Raw genomic sequence first — 26056 nt, forward strand, 5'->3', positions numbered from 1 at the left:
TGCTTGGATCTTTAATACAAGCAAATTTTTGTGCCATGGTATCACTTTGAATATTAGCTTTAAATGTGAATATAGAATTATAATACAGGTTCTTAGCTGGCAAAACTGTTTTATACACTCAGAAATTTTAAACCAATATCTTGATAGGTTTCCTATGTGACGTTCTTGATGTCAGAAAGAGGCAGTTTATTTTCAACATATTTCAAATTCAGAATAGCAGAACATTTTGTAACTTAGAACAAAGGCATGTTCCCTCTAGCTTCATTTCTGATATCAAGTTCAGCTTATAAATGTGCCATGAGATATGCCTGCAATAAAAATTACAGCTTGTCTGATTCAGTGTCGTTCCATCATAGTACACCAAGATAGCACACCAAAGGTGACAAAAATAAAATGAAGCAAAATGAAGTGAACACAAATAGCTTATCACAGAAAAAGAAAGTTGTTTTAGGAGCCCAACAGAGAAAGAAAGGACCTATTCTAAGTAGTAATCTTGTTATTTTCATGCTCATAAGATTTTAGATCAGCAGAAATGCTATGGTTTATATTATGAGACCCTAAACAAATTAAGTAGGTTATTTCACAAGGGGTAATCCTCAAAACCATTACATCTTAAGGTCAACATCTGAGTAGATATTATTTAGACATGCCAAATCATTGTTTTAAAATGCTACACAATTATAAAATAGTTCACAAGCACCTAACACATAGATTAATTTACCTTGGCAAATATTGACATTTCTTTTCTAACAATTGGCAACCCAGGACACAGAAGAAATGGGAAAATCTAGAGCATTTCAGAGAAGAGTTAGCTGTGAATATACTCATACTGATATATTCTGTCTTTCCGCCTAACCACACAAAACTCATATACATGCACATAAAGTGCTGTGGGTGCTCAGTCATGTCCCCATGGACTGTAGACCACTCGACTCCTCTGTCCATGGGATTCTCCAGGCAAGAGTACTGGAGTGGGTTGCCATTTCCTTCTCCAGAGGATCTTTCCAACCCAGGAATTCAATCCAGGTCTCCTGCATTGCAGGCAGATTCTTTACTGCCGAGCCACTTGGGAAGCCCAAACACACACAAAACTCCGCAATCACTCTGCAAATCCATGAGCCCTGAGCCCTCCTCTCCCAGCCCCACACCCCAACTCATACACACAGTAAAAATGAGTGTCCACAGCTATACGTATAAAAGAAAGCAAATAAATGTTTTTCCAGTCTAATCAGCCTTATTTTCTCAACATCTTACTGAAATTCTTCTTTTATTTAATATACCCATGTTCTATACTAAACAGTACTGTCTGATAGGTAAGTGGTATTTAGTTACTTACAAGAACATTACAAATACTAAGAAACTGTAATTTAGGGCACTTCTGTGAAATTAAATTTTAGGTATTTGGGTGGATCTAGGCTGATTACAAACTCTTTCCATGGGAAGAAAAATACTTAAAACCTTTCAAGCGTTGAAAATTAATTTTGATACATGTGATAGTCTGATATTAGCTATATCTGATAGCAGTAGCTTTGATATTGGGTACGTTAGATTTTAAAGTCAAGCAGGTCTCTTATTAGTAAGCCGTGTGATGTTAAGTACCCCTGTTAACCTTACTTTCCTCATCTATAAATGGGGAGAGTAACAGCGTCCTCAAAAAGTGATGATTTTAGGACATGTCACGTCAGTATTTGATCAAGCTATCTATTGTTTTCATACAAAGACTATTATTATAATAATTCCTCACCTTGTAATGCACTATTTAATGATTTCTAATGGACTTTTTTTTGGTGTGTGTGGCAGGAGGACAACTACTAACAGGGAGATTCATGAATTGGAGTTGAGTTAATGTCTCATCACCTTTCCAAGTATAAGAATGTATGAACTCAGGATACTAAATGGTCATAATCTTTTTCATGGCAAATTCTTTGTGACATTTACATGACTTTGTCAGTGTAATTATAATGAATGTGTTGCTGCCTAGATTTTTAAAGCTGTCAATTAGTTAAAAATTTAAGGTCCATCCCCACTGCCATGAGCTTTCACTCATATTTATACCTATTTTCTTTCAATAGGAGAATAGTTCTTATCCATATAAACTTTAAAATAACTCTCATAAGCCTTTCTTTTACATCTCCTCTCCCTTTCTCTCTCTCTTTCCTTCTTTCTCTCTTTTTTCTGTTTCACATTTGAGCCTTGTTGCGTGGAATGCTCACCAACAAATGACAAGAGTGAGCTGCCAGCTCCAGTTCTGGGGAATTTTAAGTCTAATCCCATTTGTAATGGAATGGAACACTCAACTCAAGTTATCCCATCAGAAGGATTTTTCTTCAGGGAGAGAAAAATGGTTGATAGGATAGGCGCTGGATGCTTCAGGCGAGGGGCTGACAGCGGAAGAGAGACAGACAAGCAGGGATACATTAAAAGTGTCCTCCAACTCAGCTCAGGCTTTTCCTCCCACACTCTCTCCCCAGTTTCCTCCTCTGGATGGTAATTTCAGCATCTGCCAAAGGACAGATTTTATTGTAGCGCCAAGGGCCCAGTATAGCAACCACTTAGAGCCCACTGGTGCCTCCTGTGCTTCATTGGTTGCAGTGGCTGAGCGCTGTCGTTGGCCGGGTACGGAGGCAGGTTTTCCAAGCAGGAAAAGTGCTCCAAAATTTAACGACTTAAAGAACAACTACACGCCGTAATAGAGGGTCTGCAGAGTGAACACTAGTGATGTTGAGACACAAGAAGCAGAAAAAAGAGTTGGAAACTAGACTGAGGTGGTCAGGTAAGGCAGGCCTCCCACTGAGAGGTACTGCCAACCTCTGCACTGAGCAACCTCTCAACTTCTAAAAACACAGGTTCTGAAATATAAAGATTGAAGTGTCAATCCTCGAGTAAATTAAAATTCTCCAAATTGCAATTCCTTTCCCTGTTAAATAGGAGAAATAATAATTTTATAATAAAATATCTGGAGGTTTGTAGTAGATTTTGATATAAGACACTTAGCTTAAAACATACTCTTTAAGTGCTCAATTACTGGTCCTTGCAGTTATTATTACTATTATTACTGTTACTTTGTCCTCTATTATGATTTCAAGAATTGCCATTTTTTAATTTTTCCCACTAATAGACTTATTCTCAGCTAAAGCTCTTCCTCACCTGTGGCCTTTCTGTCTAATGCCTCACTCTAACTGCTCATCAAGTTTTGTAAATTTTACCTCCTAAATCTTACCTTTGCCTTCCCATTGCCAGTACCCTCATCATTTCTACCTTGAAAATTATTTCTAAGCTTTTCCCCTATCTCTACTCCCACCTACTTCTAATCCAACCTTCACAGCTAACAGTGTTTTTTCTGATATGCAAAACTGATCCTACCTCTGCCTTATTTAAATACTTCCTTTATAACCCACTGCCCTTAGAAAATGGTTCAAACTCCATAGCATTCAAGATCCTTCAAAAATATGCCCTAAAAACTTTTTTCCCCATTTTCAGAAATAACCTTTTGCATCATTCATATTCACATTACAGGGCAGACTATTTCACCATTCCTTGCTTGGTAGGTGTTTTCCCAGCATGTTTACTCATCTTGGTGAATTTCTTCCTTTCAAGATCAAATTCTGATGTCTCTTCTCTGCTCTTCTAATACTTAAAATATGCTCACATCTTAGCATTGTGTTTTGAAATTTTACTTCTTTGTTTACCTCATTAGAATACATGTTACTGATTCTCATGAGATTTTTTATTTTAAATGTTATTTATTTGTTCTTATCTATCTTGAAACTCAGAACCTAGCCCAGGGTCTGGAAAACAGCAATCAATGAGGTTCATTTGTTTTGGCTACATTTCTTTACTAGGAAAATGCTTTCATCTTGGACAGCCAGCATTCCCATTAAACCAGTGTTGCATAAAAATGGAATTTTTACTATATATTACCAGCCATTCTGTGGGTGATTAATGATTGTCAAAAGTATGTGTAGTTAAAAAGGAAAAACTTTATTTAGAAAACAAAACTTTATGAAAGAGAACTTTAGAAAGCCTTTCTGTATTACAATCAGCTGCAAAATCTTTATTGGACCACCAGTGAGTTGTGTGACAAGATGTTTTGCCATAAATGAATTCAGAGGCAAGACAAATAAAAAGAAAATTTAAACAAATAGTACTGAAACAAAATATCAGAAAAAGCTGAGGTATAGTCCAAGATTCTGGTAGACAAGGGGTCCAGTACAAGCTGGAATGTCTATTCCTGAGACAGATACTTATTTAAGTAGTGTGGAAACAGATCTGACAATTTAATGGTAGATGTGATGAATGATTTCTGATTAAGATATCAGAAAGAAACTGAAATGATGAAGAAAACTGCTCAACTAACTCTGCTAAAGGAAATAATAAAAAAATATATAAAAGAATCTATGGTTTTAGGAGCTAAAGAAGAGATGCTGCTGCTGCTGCTAAGTCACTTCAGTCGTGTCCAACCCTGTGCGACCCCATAGATGGCAGCCCACCAGGCTCCCCCGTCCCTGGGATTCTCAAGGCAAGAACACTGGAGTGGGTTGCCATTTCCTTCTCCAATGTGTGAAAGTGAAAAGTGAGAGTGAAGTCGCTCAGTCATGTCCGACTGGTAGCGACCTGATGGACTGCAGCCTACCAGGCTCCTCTGTCCATCGTATTTTTCAGGCAAGAGTACTGGAGTGGGGTGCCATTGCCTTCTCCGAAAGAAGAGATACAGACCAGAACAAAGAACAGTCACCTTTGGTAATGTGTGGTCATGGGCATCCTCAGTCACTCAGTCATGTATGACTCTTTGCGACCCTATGGACTGTAGCCCTCCAGGCTCCTCTGTCCATGGGATTCTCTAGGCAAGAATACTGAAGTGGGTTGCCATTTCCTACTCCAGGGGATCTTCCCGACCCAGGGATGGAACCTGCTTCTCTTATGTCTCCTGCATTGGCAGGCAGGATCTTTATCACTAGCACCACCTGGGAAACCCTCTGGTAATACTGGAGTTATTTTTTCTTTCTTTCAAGGGTTAAGTATTTACATAAAGAAGAAGAAGTCTCTCGAGAAGAGGAATGCTCTACTTATAGGAGAGCAGAAAAAACACATGGAAAGGCTTTCCAGTGTCCTATCTGCCAGTTAGCCCAACTGTCACTTGAGAAACCACATTCTGTATCTTAGCAGCTCCTTCTGAGTGAATTTCTCCCAACTCCTCAGATACAAGTTTGGAAAGGAAGTCTGATGAGACATAGGGTACCAAGGGTAAATGGTGAGGTAGGTGGGACTCGAACACTCCCTGATGTCAGAAGAAAATTTGGTTTACAGACGGCTCAGTCCGTGCTGAGGGGCTATTTTAAGTGAATGAGGGCAACTGCTATTTAATGAAAGCCAGCTCAGGAAAGAGTTGAATGTTCTTTAGCCCAATGATGCTAGGTTTCTTATTTTAAAAAGGTCAAAGTCATACTAGTGGCAGAAATACAATTCTCTCATAGAAGGTGAGACTATATAGCCTAAGAAAGTATAATTTATGAGACCAGTTAATTTAGGAGGAACCCAGCCACAGTTGTCTCTAGTGGAGAGAACGTGTTTGCACCTTTCTACCGCTCATGTAGGAGACAGGAAGAATAAAAGGAAAGCAGGTCCTGGCAAGGGCCACAAAATAAATTTATAATTATTGATAAACTGGATGCTATAAGACATGAGACTCTTGGAACAAGTCCAGAGGGAACAGTTCATACTCTTGAAAACAATATATAATCCTGGGGTTGGAAAACCGACCCCAGACTGTTTCTCAACTGGCGTCTCAGAGTCACATGTTTTATGTATCTGGTGGAAAATCTATAGATAAGAATATTAGTCTTAGTTACTGATTTGTTATTGATTACTGTTTCCGAATTACTCAATGGTTAATGATCATTTTGTTCTTTAGTCCTGAAGGTCACGTGAGTTATAGTTTAACTCTCCGCATATTCTTTCATTCACGGCTGAAAGCATAATAAAGCTGGCTTGGATTCAGTTTCGACACCTTCACCTTGGAGCGGTCTTGGTCCCCTGATCCTCGCTTTTCTCTGAATTCTTGTGTCTCATTTCTCATTCTCTCACCGTATCGAGCTTTCGGAAACCCTGCTTATCGAGCTGGTCTCGACACTCTCATGGTGTCAACACGTCTTCCTTCTCAAGACAGAAGCTGAAGACTAAAGTCTGAGGCCAACAAATTTGAATGATCCCTGCAGGGTGGACCCAAGGGACGTCCCCTGGATGGAGAGGGTGCTTTATTAGAGGAGCCCTAAGAGGACCAAAAAGGACTGAGGATGGAGAGGGGAGGGCAGCAGATGAGAACGGCTCCCTGGGGGATGCTCAGATAAGGCTGGAGTGGTGCCTCCTTCTCCAGTCCCTCTGTTCTGCCCTCCTCCCTGCTCCTGCCCTATACCCTTCACATGCCCACACACCCAGCTTTCTGTGGTACAGCAGAGCGTATGACATAAAAGACAGCTTCAGATTTTTGTGCTCTGAACTTCCTTAGAATACTTACTTGATCTGTATTTTTTAAAAAACTATTTAAACATCCATCAGAATCCCAAATGTGCTGGTCTACAAAAAGTAGATGTAGTCATGCAGAGCACATTGCTGCCTTCCAAACACCATCCCTCCGTGGTGGATTACTAGGCATGGAGGGCTATATCCCAGGAGATGCCTTTCAAGTCTTTCCTGAGAGATTTAGGAATATTTCCCTCCAAAGAGTAATCAGGAGCACCCCATCTGCCACATAGTATGGACAGGATGGTCACAGGTAATACTAGAAATTCAGGTAAAATAGATGCATTTGAGGAAGAGGGATGTCACAGACTCGGTATGGAACATCTTCCTGCACTTGAGAGGCTTGCATTTTCCTGGACACTTTTAGAGGCTGATTTGGACTTGGATATGATAGATCATTTTAGAGAACCCAGAGGGAGGAGGAAACACTCTGTCCTTCTGGCGGCTGTTAAGCAATAATTAATGAAGATGATGGTGAAACTCTCCCCAAAATGACAACGCTATATAAATGTGAGAAGACAGTCATCTGAAAATCTGATCGTCTTGCCTGACTTGTTGTCCCACATTATAAGCTAGGAACTAATTTTGTCATGTCATGAATCCTGATATGTGGCAGACGTTATATTTTTCCACATGTTGACAGAATGATCGTTTATGACCCTGTTCTCTATTTTAAATGGCCTATTAGTTAAAGTAGTCTTTTATTATACACATGCACATCTACGCATATATACACACTAATTAAGCAAAACTCTATTGCAAAAGGCTTAATATCCTGTGAATTCAATTACTCTGCAATTTTCCTGTGTACTTTCTTATACATTATTGAAAAAGATGCAATATTTGTTTACACAGGACAATATGAACAAATATGGAATTATCCTAAATTTGTACAGAAAGCATTCCATTATATTTACTACTGATGGTCAGCTAATTATAAAATTCATTGGGACAATATCCTCAAATAAACCAATAGACTTCAGTATTAGAACAGTAGATTTTTATGTCCTCTATTCTCAAAGAATACAGGAAGGACTTGACTAATTCTCAAGAGTTTCCCTGAGGATCAACAAATTTTTAAATGATGTTAAGAAAGGATCCTTATACAATCATAACATCAGAGAGTTGAGAGAATTCCTGGAGGTATCACATAATTCGATTACGTTCTTTAAGGCACATAAGCCAGCCTCCAAAACTGACTTTATTTTTCTTCCTAAGGCATTTTTATGACTTTGAAAATTTAACACCAGGCAGTCCTTACTCATGCCTAACGTAACCCCCTCCTATTCAAAAAAGCCTCTCATTTTGTTCTCAGTCCCATGGGCAGTAGTTACTCACCACCTCTAGGACGCCTCTATTTCTTTATTTAATAAAACATTTCTTTTTCATTTTCACCCTCAGCCTTCTCTTTGCTGAGTTAAATACTAAATCCCTTTTGTTTTATTCCCAGGATCTATTACTCCTCCTCACCGCCCCCGATCCCACCTCCCCGGCTTTTTTTGCTTTGTAATTAACTAAGCCATCTTTTTCTTCTCTATTGGAATTTTTGCATAATTTATGGATCTTATAAATAGATTATGGTAGTTTAAAAGTCCTGAACAACTTTTACATTGCTAGGTCACTTTGGTCATTTTCCTTATAAACATCAACGCTACATTTCAAATTTATACTTGATAGATGATTCACTCTGAAACTGCTTATATCCCACAATTTTGAACTATTGTAGAATCACACATACACATACACTGTTTGTTCTTTCCATCTCTGTGTGAATTATCATATATTTGTCCCTATTAAACTTCATCTCACTTCTAATCACCTTGTTTAATTTGTCAAGGTCCTTATGAATTCCTGTAGTGTGGTTCTAGTCAATAATCACCCCTACTCAATATAAAGTAATCTGCATATTTAATAAGTTTACTCCCTATTCCATACTTCAAATCAACACTAAAAATGATAATTAGAATCAGGGCCAGCACTGACTTATGGAAAAAACTTTATTTAATATACCCTCCAAGGATGACATTGAACCATTGATCAGTACCTCACAATAGGGCTACTAAAAAGCTAAGATACAATAATACACAATATTACTACACAGAACAATGACCCAAATAAAATACAGTGTGGATTCAAATGAGGAATTAACAGTAACTTGTTATTTTTTTCCCTATAAGGTTTTTTAAGGAGCTCAAAACATTATTCACAGTATCAAATTATTCACAGTGAAAGAAATAACTAGAGAGGAAGAATTTATCAGAAATAACAGTAGGGCTACTTTAACAGCTTATTTGAAGACCCAGTGATATGCTATTGTCAAAATAAGGTGAAAGGTTACTGTTTCAGTGAAGAGTCTAATGAATCTTACTAAAACAAAAATCCTGGCTCTTCATAATACAGAGAAGGGGACCAAGTTTCTATTGATAACTTAAAATTTCCTAAATATCAAAGATGTTTCCTTCTTTGCAGTACAGTAGGTCTGTGGATTTCTCCAAAAAAGATTTTTTGGGGAATCATCCAGAGAAATTATCCTCTGTTCTCAATTAGGTATATATCCTTCTTGAAAAATGTCAACTAAAAGCATATATAAAATGCACATCCTAATGCTTAGAGTCAGGTCTTATTCACAGTCGCTCAGATTACAAATATCCAAACTATTTTTAAAATTTTCTTTCCATACTCATTCCATTAGCAAATGTTGAGAGTTCTGCATCCCTCTCAGAAAATGACAATTGTCATTAAAAAAAAAACAAAAACAAAAAAACACCCCAAAAAACAGCCCAGCCAGCTGGCTGCAGATCTTTTTCTTTGCCTTCTTGGAAACTTGCCATGATCTGGGGCATCTGGTGATTTCCAACCTTGTCCTTAGGCTAAAAAATCAGGGTTGGAGAAATAGGGCCTATAGTAGGGGTGTGTGTAGTGAGTGTGTGCATGTGTGTGTATGTGTGTAGGGGTGGAGGAGAAAGCCATTAAAAATAAATTGACTATCTTTAGATGACAGGAGCCTGTGGAGGAGCTAAGAGGATCAGAGAACTAATGGGGTCAAATAGATATTTAGTGGAGGGTGGAGGTCAGCACACCGGGATTGCTGGGATGATGGGAACAAAAGGTGGGTCAAGAAAAATGGGATGAGAAAAACGGTTAAAAAAAAAAAAAAGTTTCCTTTCAGTTCTGCCTTTAAATCTAGGATTTCTTTTTATTAAGTAATCTATGCAAACACATTTTAAAATCATTTTCCTCAGACCTTCTTTAATAGTATAGCTCATTTTATAGTTGATACAGAAATTTATAGTTGAAAAGACACTGCAAATAACAATTCAAACTGTAGGACATATATTTGGGGAGTGAGAGAAAGACTGGATCACATTTTCAAAGATAGAAAACTAAGGTACAAAGTGGTTTAAAAACTTACCTTCCTACCTAACAGCAGGAAAGAGACTTGAACACTCAAAGGTAGGTCTCCAGTCCTCTTCAGCAGTGTTCTGCTGAACAAACAACTCTGCCTGCACAGTGCACTGTCACTTTTGTCCATCACTAACTTTTCTACACTAACTTCAAAAAAGCCTGCCCCATACACAGTGGCATCTCTAAAATGACTAAACGCATTGCTCTCAAGTATAAATGTTTTAACATATTCTCATACGTGTGATAAATATAACTTAATTATTAGGCTGACTTCATATAATGAAGGAAAATAACAAGAAATAGAGGAGAGACAGGAATTTATATTCTTAAGTACTTAGTGGTTTTTGGGTGACCGAGGTTGGAGAAAGAGAACAAGAGAAGGATTTGACTTGTTTAGAATGATTCAGCTTGTCCAGAAGAAGGGAATCATCTTTAGAGGTTGTGGGAGCTTATGAGTGAGGCAAAATTCTCATCTTAGTGAGCTCAGTGTAAACAGAGTCTATACAATGCTAAAAGAGCCTTGTTCCTAAGAGTCACAAATATTAAATTGGAAGACAATTTTTAATTAAATGCATACTTTCAGTGGCTTTAGAAGAATAGTATGTTTCTGAGAGTTTCTGTTTTTGCCTTCCAAAAAGAAAGACAAAACTGTCTGTAACATCTAGATGGCTATGTGTTTATAACACATCCATCACTGTAGTACTTAAGTTCTTTGACAAGTAAGCCATTTCCACACTGAACAATATAGAGTCAGGAGATGAATGTCTTCCTCTGTCTGCAGTGCCTGTGCACTTCAGAGCTAAGCCTATACAGTTCTGTACTAAACCAAAACATAAAAAGCAGTATGAATCAGGCCCAGCTCACTCCAGCCACCTTGAATTTGCTTCTTCCTAATAAAGTATGCAATTCTCTGCTGAGAGCTGAGAGATAGCCTCCTACAGGAAGACTGAATTGGGTGAGAGACAATGGAAAGTGAGGGAACATACATTCTAGGCTCCCTGTTTTATCCTGGAATAACAAGACAAAAAATGACTTCCATATTTCTTTCTGAGTTTTTATGAGGTATATAAACAAGTCATGGAGTCCCATAGTCTCAGGCCAGAGTCTGAGAAATTCCTTTCTGGTTCATTCATTCAATGAATATTTACTTATAGCCAACTGTGTCCTCAGTAAGGTACTACATAAAGCACTGCATTAAAACAAAGGTGATAAAACCATCCTTGAGAACATATATCGTAATAAGGAAGGTAAAACAAATCGAATAATACTCCAATATAAGACTAGATATTGTTCAGAGTGTAAAGGCATTCAAAAAGGACAGCCACTAAATTTAGTTATGAAAACTCTGTGGGAAATCTACATAGAGGAAGTGGTATACAAGCTACAGTTTACAAGAGGGGGTCATTAAAGATGAGTTAAAAAAGAGAAAAGTCCATGGGGTTGCAAAGAGTCGGACATGCCTTAGCAAATGAACTGAATTGACTGAAGAAGGAAAACTTGCTTGATAAGTAGATATCCTGACCCAGGTTTAGTGTTAGTCACTATCATTAGCAGCTTAATCTTGATTCTTAATCAGGCTAAAGTGATTGTTAATCAGACAATAGAGCTAATCATTTGGCTAAGTACTTATCTATGCTTAAGATCAGATGAGGCTTGTTTATAGTGGTCTTTTTTTTTTTGTTTGTTTGTTTTGTTTATTATTACCCCTGGGGGCTTGGAGGACTAGGGGGCAGGGCAGGAAGACAACACTCATAAGGTAGGGTGTTGGTAGCTGTGTCAGAGCAATAACAGTAGCAATAGGGAAACCTTGAGGTTTAGTTGAACCAGGTAAAAGAAAGAATTCAGGGTATGAAACTGGGGACAGAATGGTGGTAAAAAGAATAGTTATTAGTACCCCAAAAAATGGAAGTGGAGGGAAGAACAGTCCAAGGAATCTGCATGAACTTCTGGGGAACAAGTAGAAAAATGGAAGTAAATCTAGGTGTGTGTCTGAGAATCATGTTGTTATTCATATCTTTTTCACCCCCACTTATTCTTTATACTGATGTTATGAAGTTGAACCCATTCTCTCCTTACCCTTAGGGAAAATAAGGCTTAAAATTATTATGGAAAATGACAAGATCATTCAGCTACTAAGTGGGAGAGATTTTAAATGCAAATTTACTTAAATCGATGTCTCTGGTGCCTGTTTCTAGGATACCATGTAATTCAGAAATATCTGGAATTAACTTGGCTAAATATAATTCAGCCATTAATTCTTCTCTGCAAAACTATTTTTCAAAGAAACTTATAATGATCCTGATGATTTTCATTCATTCAAGTATTCATGAATATATTATTTATTTATTTCACTCAGTAAAAATTTAGTGTATTCGCTAATTGCAGAGGATATGACCCATTGGTGAAGACAGAGGTTCTAGTGCCAATTGCCTGGGTTTGCTACCCCAGGTTTTAGTTTTGTCATCTTCAAAAAGGAGATGAAAATAATGTATCTCTCATGCGAATGTTATGAGGATTAAATGAGAAAATCTATGTGAAACATTAGGAAAGTGTGTCACATAGAAAACAATCAGTGTTAGCTACTCTTATTAATACTCTGTGCCAGGGACTCTATGAGGCATTAAGGGCATAAATAGGAATATAAAATAGTCCTTACATTTGAAGAAAGTACACTTTCAAAGAGAAGACACATGTTTAATTTTGCCTGAGCAAACAAAAGATGCCAGAAGAGAACAGAATTCTGGGTCATTTCAGGAGGTTGGAACAGCATGGAAACTCCAGGGAAGCATGACATGTCCTCCAAGGCTATGGCTTGAATGGGGATGGACAAGTGTGAGAAATGATTAATTGATGTGCTGTGTGTGCTGAGTCGCTCAGTTATGTCTGACTCTTTGCGACCCATGGACTGTAGCCCACCAGGCTCCTCTATCCATGGGGATTCTCCAGGCAATAATACTGGAGTGGGTTGCCATGCCCTTTTCCAGGGGATCTTCCTAGGATCGAACCCAGGTCTCCCACATTGCAGGTGGATTCTTTATCACCTGAGACACCAGGGAAACCCAACTGGTGCCCGTGGACAAAAAAGAAACTCATCAGCTTTTGAAGAATTTAATAAGCTCTGCCGATGGAATTGAACCTCATTTTGATAGCATGAGGTAACAATGGAGGCTTAGAGCTAATTTTAAGGATTGAAGAAGGTCACTTTCTGGATGTTTCACTCTGGAGGGTAAACTTGAATGAGAAGATAATGGATAGAGAGAAGCAATAGTTGAGGTAGAAGAAAAGAGAGTAAGATGTGAAGTAAGATGTGAAGCTGCAGGCAGGGAAAGTCAGGATCTTTTACTGCCTCATTATTGATAGAGGGAGGAAAATTAAGGAAAAAAGCAAGATTAAGGGGAAAAAAAGGTGGAGAAGAAACAGAGTTGGCCTCTATCTAATTTTGAAAATAGATTGCTAATCAATGATATAACCTGCCAAACAGACTAAAGAAGAAAAAATCATCTGAGTCTATCAGTTGATGGGAAACAAAGCATTTGACAAAATCTAACACTCATACATGATAAAAATACATAGAAAACTAGGGATAGAAAAGAATATCTTCAACTCGATAAAGAATAGCTACAAAAACCCTCCAGTTAACCTTATACCTATTAGTGAAAGAAAGACTCAATGCTTTCCCCAAGATGGAGAACAACCTAGAGATGTCCACTGTCAACCCTATTATTTGACCTAGTACCCAAAGTTCTAATCAGTACAGAAAAGGCAACAAGAGGAAATAAAAGGCATACAGATGAGAAAGGAAAAGACATAACTGTTCAGTTTTATAAATGGCATGAAGGATTACATAGAAAATCTCAAAGCCTCTACCAAAACTCCTAGAACCACTGGAACTAGCAACAAGATCACAAAATAAAATCAGCATGTAAAAATTGTATTTTTATACTAGCAATAAATATGTGGAAACTGAAATTAAAAATCCAATACCATTTATAATCACTGGGATAAAAAGAAATACTTAGATTTAACTCTATCATATATAAGACTGATATACTATAGATTACAAAATACTGATAGAAGAAATAAAAAATCGAAATAAGCAGAAAGATATACTTTATTAATAAATTGGAAGACTCAACATAGTAAAGATGTGAATATGTTCCCAAACTGATATACAGGTTTACTGCAATTCCTATTAAAATTCTAGCATTACTTTTTCTGCTAATGTAGAGAAAATTATTCTAAAATCCATACAGAAAGGCAAAGGAAGTAGAATAGCTAAAATAATTTTAAAAAAAACCAAAAACCAAGAGTGAGAGAAATCCCTATCCTTAATTTCAAGCTACAGTAATCAAATCTATGTTATTGGCAGAGGGATAGATACATAGATCAATGGGACAGGATAGGGAACCCAGAAATAGATTTACACAGAAGGCCAACTGATTTTTCTTTACAAAGTTGCATGAGCACTCCAACAAAGGAAAGATAGTTTTTTTTTCAGCAAAAGCTCCTGGACATATGAATATCCATAAGGCAAAAAGTGAACCTCAATGTAAACTTTACACCTAGTACAAAACTAAACTCAAAATGAATTATAGATTTATTTATTTATTTTTTATTGATACTTATATATTTATTCTAGTGGGATGAAACTCCTAGATCTAGAGTTACTGTTTCAAAAGGAACTCATGTTTATAAAGCAGACAGGTCATGCCACATTGTCACCCCGAACCAGAGCAGACACATTGACACGGGTAATGATGACCAGCCTCCTGTTTTCCACACTGATAAAGGTATGGCATATTAACCAGGTAAGATTTTAGCCCATCTGAGAGCCAAGATTTGTATTAAATCTGTAATTTTCTGACCAATGGGGTTAAGAACCCAACATGTGTTCTTTATTTGAGTTCTTCGAGCATGACGCATCTGTTGGCATGCACCACCTATTTCCCTGCTTTGTATGTGTCACAGAACTCTGTTCTTAAATGACACATTTATTCGTGTGCATTGTTATTTTCTGCCAGTTTTCTATTGCATCTTTTTGGCACCTTCTGCCATGCCAAAGTTGATTTAGTTGTGTCCGACTCTTGCGACCCCATGGATTATAGCCTGCCAGGCTCCTCTGTCCATGGGATTCTCCAGGCAAGAATACTGGAGTGAGTTGCCATTTATTTCATAATTAGAGCTGCTAAATACAATTATCACATATTTCTTTGTAAGGTCTAGGTATGTTTTTTTGGAGAGTGGATAACTGATTGTTAAAACATCATTTCCCCAATGATGAAAACCTAACCTTAATTATAGGTTGTTGTTTAGTCACCAACTTGCATCTGACTCTTTGGGACCCCATGGACTGTAGCATCCAGGCTCCTCTGTCCGTGGGATTCTCCAGGCAAGGATACTGGAATGGGTTGCCATTTCCTTCTCCAGGATTATAGATTTAAATTGGAAATATAAAACTATAAAATTTTTGGCATAAAACAGTTGAGTATTTTAGAGACCTAGAACTTGCTTGAAGAGTCTTGACATGACATGAAAGGTTAATGCACAAAAAATAATTGGTAAATTTGACTTCATCAAAATTAAAAACTTTTGTTCTATGTGAGATCCTGTAAATAAGATGAAAAGACAATAGACTAGGAAAAAACATTTGCCAACCACATATCAGACAAAGAAGTTGTATCTAGAATATGTAAAGAACTCTCAGTAGTAAAAAAGCAAAGAATCCAATTAGAAAATGGACAAAGACATAAAAGAACATTTCATGTGCCTGCATGCTGAGTCACTTCAGCTGTGTCTGACTCTTTGCAATCCCATGGACTATAGCCCGCTAGGTTCTCTGTTCATAGCATTCTTCAGTCAAGAATACTGGAATGGATTGCCATGTCCTCCTCCAAGAGGTCTTCTGGACCCAGGGATCAAACCCATGTCTCTTAGTCTCCTAAACTGGTAGGCTGCTTCTTTATCAGAAGCTCCACCTGGAAAACCCTAAAGAACTCTCAATGGTTTAAAAAAAAAAAAAAAAAATCCAATTAGGAAATGGAAAAAAGACACAAAGGAAACTTTCACATAGGAGGATATAATGATGATATAAAATACATGAGAAGATGTTCGATGTCACTAATCACTAGGGAAATGCAAATTAAGATCACAGTAAGGTATTACTACATTTCTATCAGAATGGATAAAATTAAAAAAAAAAAATAGTGACAGCACCCAAAGGTGGCAAAAATGCAAACAAACTGGATACCTCATTAATTGTTGGTGGAGATATAAAACAGGGCAACTACTCTGTAAAACAATTTGGCAGTTTCTTAAAAACTAATCATACACTTACCAGACTACCTAAGTATCACACTCATGGACTTTCATGCCAGAGAAATGAAAACACACACACACACACACACACACACACACACACACACACACACACACACACACACACACCCTGCACATAAATGTTCTGAGCAGCCTTATTTAAAATAGCTAAAAACTGGAAACAACATAGATGTCATCCAATAGGTAAGTTTTAAACAAATTCATGAATTCACTGTTGTTGCTCAGTAGCTCAGTCATGTCTGACTCTTTGTGACCCTGTGGACTGTAGCACGCCAGGCTTCCTTGTCCTTCACTATCTCCCAGAGTTTGCTCAAACTCATGTCCATTGAGTAGGTGATGCCATGCAACCACCTTATCCTGTGTCTGCCACTTCTCCTCCAACCTTCAATCTTTCCCAGCATCATGATATTTTCTGATGAGTCGGCTCTTCACATCAGGTGGCCTAAGTATTGGAATTTCAGCTTCAGAGTCAGTCTTTCCAGTTAGTATTCATGGCTGATTTCCTTTAGGACTGACTGGCTTGATTTCCTTGCAGTCCAAGGGACTTTCAAGAGTCTTCTCCAGCATCACAGTTTGAAAGCATTAATACTTTGGTGCTCAGATTACTCGTGATTCAACTCTCACATCCATATATGACTACTGGAAAAATCACAGCTTTGACTATATGGACCTTTGCAAGGGTCTTTCAGTTTCATTGCTGCACTCACCATCTGCAGTGATTTTGGAGCTCCCCAAAATAAAGTTTGTCATTGTTTCCATTTTTACTCATCTATTTGCCACGAAGTGATGGAAAATGGATGCCATGATCTTTACTTTTTGAATGTTGAGTTTTAAGCCAGCTTTTTCACTCTCCTCTCTCACTTTCATCAAGAGATTCTTTAGTTCCCCTTTGCTTTCTGCCATTAGGATGGTGTTGTCTGCATATTTGAGGTTACTAATATTTCTCCTGGTAATTGTGCTTCCAGTTTGTGCTTCATCCAGCCTAGCATTTTGCATGATGTATTCTGCACATAAGTTAAATAAGCAGGGTGACAATATACAGCCTTGATGTATTCCTTTCTGAATTTTGAGCCAGTCCTTTGTTCCATGTCTGGTTCTAACTGTTGCTTTTTGACCTACATACAGGTTACTCAGGAGGCAGGTAAGGTGGTCTAGTAATTTTATTCCTTCATGAGTTTTCCAGTTTCGTGTGATCCACACAGTCAAAGGTTTTAACCTAGTCAATGAAGTAGAAATAGAGGTTTCTCTGGAATTCTCTTGCTTTTTCTATGATCCAACAGATGCTGGCAATTTAATCTCTGGTTCCTCTGCCATTTCTAAATTGAGCTTGTATATCTGCAAGTTCTCAGTTCACATACTGTTGAAGCCTAGCTTGAAGGATTTTGAGCATTACCTTGCTAGTGTGTGAAATGAGGGCAACTGTGTGATAGTTTGAACATTCTTTGGCGTTATCCTTATTTGGGATGGGAATGAAAACTGACCTTTCTAGTCCTGTGACCACTGCTGAGGTTTCCAAATTTGCTGGCATATTGAGTGCAACACTTTAACAGCTTCATCTTCTAGGATTTGAAATAGCTCAACTGGAATTCCATCACCTCCACTAGTTTTGTTCATAGTAATGTTTCCTAAGGTCTGCTTGACTTCATACTCCAAGAACTTGGCTCAAGATGAGTGATCACACCATCATGGTTATCCAGGTCATTAAGACCTTTTATATATAGTTCTAATGTGTATTCTTGTCACTTCTTCTTAATATCTTCTGCTTCTTTTAGGTCCAAACCATTTCTGTCCTTTATTGTGCCCATCTTTGCATGAAGTGTTCCCTTCATATTGCTAATTTTCTTGAAGAGATATCTAGTCTTTCTTATTCTTTGGTTTCCCCTCTATTTCTTTGCATTCTTCACTTAAGAAGGTTTTCTTATCTCTCCTTGCTATTCTTTGGAACTCTGCATTCAGATGTGTATATCTTTCCTTTTCTCCTTTGCCTTAGGCTTCATAATACTCAACAATAAAAAAACCCAACAAACCATGGATGCATGCAACAACTTGAATGGACCTCAAGGGCATTTTGCTGAATGACATAAAAGGCAATTTCAAAACAATTCAACCTAATTACACTGTTAGAATAAGTGGAGAATAATCTTGGTTGCCAAGAGCTGGGAATGGTGTGGAAGAATGGGTGAGGGTGAGCATATAGAGGTAGAATGAGGGAGATTTTGTAATGACTAATGGTTCTGTATCTGTATTGCAGTGGTGGTTAGTGATTCTATACCAGTGGTAAAATGGCTAAGTACTATATGTGTACATAGGACCCATGTCAATTTCCTGATTTTGATACTACACTGTTATTACTAAGATGTAGCCATGGTTCATGGGTGGGGGGCTTTCCTGGTAGCTCAACTGGTAAAGAATCCGCCTGCAATGCAGGAGACCCTGGTTGGATTCCTGCATCAGAAAGTTCCCTTGGAGAAGGGATAGGCTACCCACTCCAGTATTCTTGCCTGGAGAATCCCAGGGACAGAGGAGCCTGTCAGCTACAGTCCATGGGGTCATGAAGTGTCAGACTAAGCACAAACATTGTGAGGAACTTGGTGAAGGGCATATTGGACATTTCTGTCATCTCTGTGTTGTAACGGTACTGATTTAGCAGTTTCCTGTATATATATATATATATATATATATATATAATTACTTCAAAATAACAAAGTTTGCTTAAATATTGACAAAACACTGCTCTATGATGGGCTTCCCAGGTGATACTAGTGGTAAAGGACCCGACTGCCAATGCAGGAGACACAACAGACTTGGGTTTGATACCTGACTTGGGAAGATCCCCTGGAGGAGGGCAAGGCAACCCACTCCTATATTTTTGCCTGGATAATCCAATGGACAAAGAACCTGGCAATCTACAGTCCATGGGGTCACAAAGCGTCAGATGTGACTAAAGCAATTTAGGACACACTACTCTATGACAGATTGTGGATTATCAATGCTTTGTCCTTCAAGATTTTACTTTCTAACTTCTCAAAATAGCCTTGTGCTACTTTCATAAGAAGAAAGTGTATTAAAATGGAATAAAAACAAGTCTGATTTCCTTTTTGATGGCTCAAGGCTAAAATTAATTAATAAGCAGAATGTGGTCTAGGAATAGCAAACTTTGAGATGCAAATTTTGGCAAAGTTGCATCTGAAAATTAGCCTAGTCAGAGTAATTCCTAAAATTCCTCACATTAGTAACTCTCTTCTGAGAGAGTTACTAATGAGTGCAACTAGGAGATAGTAAACCACACCTATCTTTAAATATCTTAAAAGAAAATAATCTGAAGCAATATTCCTGCATTCACAAGAAATATGAATGTCAGCCTAGAGATATAAATTTTCTCAAGCCAAATTTCTCTTAAATTATCTTTAATCCTTATATATTTACAAAGAGCACTTGAAACAAGAAGATATGTGGATCAGGTTTATATCGAGTAAAGACATTACAATTAAATAGATATATGTGTGTTAGACACCTCCAATGAGATTCCATAGGCTCCTCCATCTCTTCTCTCCTGCTTATCCTCCTCTCCACAGTTAAAGCTATCTTTCTTAAACGATGTCAGTCTTCATTATCTCCAGGAAAAAAAATCTAAATTCCTTAACAAGGTTTATTATGTCCTGTAAGATGTGGTTCTACCCTCCATTTCCTGCCACTCTCACATCACCTATCTTAAACCAGGAGGAAATGAGTATATTTTGATCATCCACCTTTTGCTAGATATTCTCCTAGGAGTTTCATACCTCTGCAATATGCCACTCCTTCAGTCTACAGAAATTTATTCTTTAAGACCAAACTTTCTGATGATACATCAGAGAACCTCTGTGATGCCTAATAGTTTTTTCCCTTTCTTCTCCTCTTCTCTCCAAGTTGACTTAAATCCTTCCCTATGTTTATACAATATTTTATAAATAAATTTATCATAGCCCTATGTCATTTAATTCTACATTGTTATCTCTCCAAACAGATTGTGATTTAATGATAATACCTAAATATCTTTAAAGACTAACACAAAAGTATGTGTTAATCCACAATTTACATAGCTGATAAAGCTTCAAGTCAACAGTGGGCAGTTACTAGTTAAGCTTTGGGAGATTTAAACATTATACCTGGATTAGCAAACATAAACTAATGGTACTATATCAAACTAGAAAGCTTTTGCATGGTGAGGAAACCATCAACATAAAGAAAAGACTGCCTACTAAATGGGGAAGATATTTGTAAACAATATATCTGATAAGGGACTTCCCTTGTGGCTCAGCTGGTAAAGAATCTGCCTGCAATGCGGGAGACGTGGGTTCGATCCCTGGGTTGGGAAGATCCCCTGGAGAAGGGAATAGCTACCCACTCCAGTATTCTGGCCTGGAGAATTCCATGGACTGTATAGTCCACGGAGTAACAAGAGTCGGACATAACTGAGCGACTTGTCATTTTCATATCTGGTAAGGTGTTGATGGTGGTGGTGGCTTAGTCACTAAGTCGTGTCTGACTCTTTTGCAACCCCATGGACTATACCCTCCAGGCTCCTCTGTCTAGGCATTTGGAATGGATTACCATTTCCTTCTCCAGGGGATCTCCCCGACCCAGGGATTGAACTCACATCTCCTGCACTGGTAGGTGAATTCTTTACCACTGAGCCAGCTTGGAAACCCAGATACATAATTAGTTGAATTAATTAAATGAAACTAATATATCTATTTAGGAATTTGTTATAGTTAGGAATGCTTGTAAAGACCTTTCCAAAAGTATACTTGTAATGACCGTTATTAACAGTAACTTATCAAAGATAGTTACATAGCTCCATGGGAGCAAAGGAAAAGAACAAATCATTTCATTAGAGAGTACCCAGCAGTTGCCACCATTCCTTGTTTCCCTAGACTTGGGAACAGGCTTAGATTTCTAAGCCCAGTGATACTCACTGTATGGCACTGAGAAAAACAGTTGCTCAATAAATTTTTCCCTTTCCAAATGTAGACAAAAGAAATGTAAATCTCCTGTTATTGGTATGGTAGCAAAAAAGTGGTCTCTTCTAGTGAATAGAATACCTATGAATTTCTTTTTGCACATGTTTAGAAAGAAATTTATCTCAAATTAGTTTGATTCAGTGGCTGCATTAACTCAATATTTTGTTAGTCTAACTTCAACCACTATGAAAAATGAATGCATTAAACATAAAAATATGGTGGGATGTTGGGGTTCATTTGAATAGACTCAAGCTTACGTAAAGCTCCAGGAAATGAAAGTCCTGAAGTTTTATCACCACAGACCAATCTGGCTCTAAAATTATTGATGACTAGAACCATACAACTGTGATTCCCCCATAGCTATTTACATTTAAACAAGTGAAATAAGTTGGTTTTTGAAAATTGTATCACAGTAAAGATTAATATGGGCTTCCCAGATGGCACTAGTGCCAGCCAATGCAGGAAACTTTAAGAGACACGGGTTCAATCCCTCGGTCAGGAAGATCACCTGGAGGAGGAAGTGGCAACCCATACCTGTTCTTGCCCAGAGAATCCCATGGACAGAGGAACCTGGCAGGCTATGGTCCACAGGGTCAGAAAGAGTCAGATACAACTGAAGCGACATAGCATGCATGCAAAGACTAATATAGTTAATGCTGATGCTATTATTACCCAATATTTACTCTGAAAATACCTCCAAAGCTTCACATGCTCCATCCTATCATTGCACTTTTAACCCAGGGCTTCCCTGATGGCTCAGTGGTAAAGTCTCTGTCTGCCAATGCAGGAGTCTCAAGAGACTCAGGTTTGATCCCTGGGTAGGAAAGATCCCCTAGAGGAGGGCATGGCAACCCATTCCAGTATTCTTGCTTGGGAAATCCCATGGACAAAGGAGCCTGGTGGGCTACAGTTCATCGGATCACAAAAAGAATCAAACCCAACTTAACGACTAAACAACAACTTTTTAGCCCGACGGAAAAATTTATATTTCAATATTTAAGTACTTGCAAATAATTTAGTTATTTGTTGTTACTGTTCAGTGACAATAAAAGGCCCAGATGTCATTTGAGTCTTACAGAAATTGCATATAATTTTCTCTTTAGCAACTGTACTGTATACATCAACTGTGTCACAATCTGTCATATTACCTCATATCAGAATATAGCTATGTTGGGCTGACCCATCACTGAAGGGCTATGAAATTAACTTGTCAGTTTTCTTCTCCAGAGAAAACTCTCTTTCAACATTTTTATTAATGGCAAGTGCCAGCTGGAAGTGAAGTCTCTCAGTTGTGTCCAACTCTTTGTGACCCCATGGACTGTAGCCTACCAGGCTCCTCTGTTCATGGGATTCTCCAGGCAAGAGTACTGGAGTGGGTTGCCATTTCCTTCTCCAGGGGATCTTCCCAACCCAGGGATCAAACCCGGGTCTCCAGCATTGCAGGCAGACACTTTATGACAATAAATACCTAATTTTGAAAAACAGGTACCTTTTATAAAAGGTATTCAGTTTCCTAAGAATAAATCTATTGGATTTCTCCTACCAAAATATCAGGGTTTCTATCAACCACCTCTTTAAAAGTAGATGCTTTTGTTTCTCTCACTGACAGTCCTCTAACCACCTTTACCTCTCCTGGTGTCAAGAAGTGACTTCAATTTGTGTTTTTTGTTTTGGTGTATAATTGCTTTATAAGGTTGTGCTTGCTTTGGTTGTAAAACAAGGCGAATCGGCCATTTGTATACACGTATCCCTCCCTCTCGAGCCTCCCTCCCACACCTTCACCCACCCTTCTAGGTCATCACAGAACACAGCTGGGCTCCCTGCATTATACAGCAGCTTCCTGCTAACCATCTACTTTACGCGTGGTAGAAATGGCAACCCACTCCAGTGTTCTTGCCTGGAGAATCCCAGGGATGGCGGAGCCTGGTGGGCTGTCGTCTATGGGGTCGCACAGAGTCAGACACGACTGAAGCGACTTAGCAGCAGCGTATATTCCTCAATGTCACTGTCTCAATTTGATTCACTCTCTCCTTGCCCACTGTGTCCACAAGTCTGTTCTGTACACCCATGTCTATTCCTGGCTTGCAAATAGGTTCATCAGTACCATTTTTCTAGATACCACATATATTCATTAATAGATGATATTTGTTTTTCATTTTGGGAATAAAGTTGTGGATAGTAGATGTTTGCTAACAGCACAGCAATTGGGCTGGGAAAAGGTACTCTGATAAGGATTGCTTCATTTAACCATGAGCAAATCTCATGAATATAAAATGATGAAGAAGCATGACACTGGATGGTTTTCTGAAAAAAGTTTCTATCTTTTCTAAGAAAAATTAGAATTTTCCAAGAAAGTTTGACATCAATTATAAATGCAACTTTGACTATTTCCAAGAAACATTACAATTATGTTTACCAACACAGCTGAAGCATGAAATTAGAAGATATCTTTAAGTTTGGAGAGAGACTCAGGCTTCTTTTAACTTGTTTGGCTCTGATTTTCCCCTTTCATAATTAGTCTAGTGATAAGATTAGAAGGAAGGGGAGGTTTATTATACTCATGGTTGGCTTTTAATAATATGAGTTGGCATTTGAAAGAAATAATTTGTTAAAAAAATGAACGTTCAGTTATTTTGGATTGTGGAACTACACTTGAGGGAAACATCATGTGCAGTTATGATCTGTTTCCATTAAATTTTACTTTAGAGAAACCTATGGGTGTAAAAATTTGATAGAGACTTTTGCTCCCACTGCTATTACATGAAAATCTAAATACAAATAAATGCTAGCAAAGTCGGTAATGACCAAATAGCTCAGATATACATATACCCTGAGGCCTACGAACCCAGTGAAACAGTGGATCAAGCAAACAAATTGTAATACTCATCAAGAGACAAACTGTAAAATAAAGAAAAACTTCAGCAGGTAAAGTCACGAATTGGTAATGGACTAACATGGGTTGGATTTCCGGCTCTGACACTATTCACACTGTGATAGTGAGCATTTAACTTCCAAATTGCTGTTTCTTCATCTACAAAGTAGGAATAATAGTAGTAATTGTATTATTAGGGTAATTTTGAACACTGAAAGGGGTATATATAATATGTTTAATAAATCCATAATAAATTCTCAGTGAATATTGTCCATAATTTTTATTATTTATGATTATTGTTGTACACTGTATCAAATGAGTTATCTAAAATTTTCTTTCTTTATTTTAAAATGTTTCAAAGCCAAATTTGACATACACAAATTTTCAGCTTTAACTATTCTTAAAATACAGTATGTTAAAGTTGATGAGAAGTATATTAGTGAGATAAAATATCCCATTTTTATTTTTAAAAACTGTTTCTTTCAGTGCAATTTCTATTGACTGGTTGTGCCAAGCAATCTTACTCTGAAAGGCAGGTATCAATTATAGAAGTAATTAGCTCATGCTGGGATATTCACCTACAGAACTGACCCAACACAAAAATCTCCTAACTTTTGAGACTTTATTTCCTCAAACAAATCGAGCATTTGTAGAATGTTATTATTTACATTACTATACTTAACAATGAATAGGCTATGATCCATCCTTTACAATGTTCCCTAGAAACAACTGGTCATTCAAATGCACAAGGGTGTGGAATGGGGACTAGTGTGGTACAGTCAGAACACAGATTCAGGAATGAGACAGATTTAAGGTCTGATCTTTAATCAATCACTTATTACATTTACAGTTTGAGGAAAGTTATCTATCTTTTCAACTTCAGTTGCAAAATGGTTATTAATAAGTAGTATGTAGTTCAGAAGATGGTTATAAGCATTAAATGAGCCAATGCATGTCAAACATCTAGCAAAAAGTTTGTCATCTTGTGAGTGATCAATAAATGTTTTTTATTTGCATAATTCTACTAACTCATTGATTTCTTGGGCTGGAACATTATAATCATTTTCATTATTGCTTAAAATAGGAACATGATGGGGTCACTAGTTTAAATTTTCCATGAGCTTCGCTCTGCATCACTTATAACTTATGTCACACACAGAAATGGCTATGATACAAAGGTAGTAAGTTGAAAGGATATGGAGGTTCTGCACCAAAGAAATAACTAGGAAAACGACTTGAAGACTAAGATTTGATGAGAGAAGTTGGAAACATATTTTTATAAATGGATTAAATAATTGACTCATGAATTTAATTTGGGGGTTTTCAATTTATATACCATAAGCAATTGAAAAAAATACCCTATATCTTTTTAGATCATTAATTCTTGATTTTATATTTAGTATTGTGCTATAATAATTTTGTACCTACTAATGGAATTAATTTACATATTTTTTAAAGGCAAGAAGAACTCATATTTTCTCTTAAAGATGAATTAAATTAATGAATTCCTTGACAAAGAGAATTATTCTAATCTTCAAACTGTCAGTTTTGTTGAGAAATAAAAGTTTTTTAACTGTAGAAAAGTTCAAACTACTTTGTTTTTGGATTAATAAAACATTTTCAGAAAACATTTTCTTAAAACCAGATATAGAGCATTATGAGGCACAAGTTGAACTGTGGCACTGACCAGACCTTATGGCGTGAAATCACACAGAGTAAAACTGGCCAAGTAAATCAGAGGCCTTTGGATTCTCGGGGCTCACAGGAATGTCATTTGTGAAATGCAGCATTGACTCAGGTAGCTTTCAGGATTCAAAAGTACACCACGGTTAATGACAATTTACTACCATTGCAGCTGGAAGAACAGCAGCAATAATATTCGTATTAGCTATAATGCAATGAAGAGACAGAATGTAGTTTT

General features: G+C 37.5%; 1 protein-coding gene across 1 annotated transcript in view; it reads right to left on the reverse strand.

The window, feature by feature from the left end:
• Positions 1–26056, reverse strand: part of GRID2 (glutamate ionotropic receptor delta type subunit 2) — a 1506291-nt gene that overhangs the window by 238805 nt on the left and 1241430 nt on the right. Inside the window, 2 exon segments of the mRNA XM_065907436.1 lie at positions 4987–5042; positions 15991–16019. Of these exon segments, the coding sequence (XP_065763508.1) occupies positions 4987–5042; positions 15991–16019 (85 nt within the window).

Source organism: Muntiacus reevesi, chromosome 16 (genome assembly GCF_963930625.1).
Source record: "Muntiacus reevesi chromosome 16, mMunRee1.1, whole genome shotgun sequence".
Lineage (NCBI taxonomy): Eukaryota > Metazoa > Chordata > Mammalia > Artiodactyla > Cervidae > Muntiacus > Muntiacus reevesi.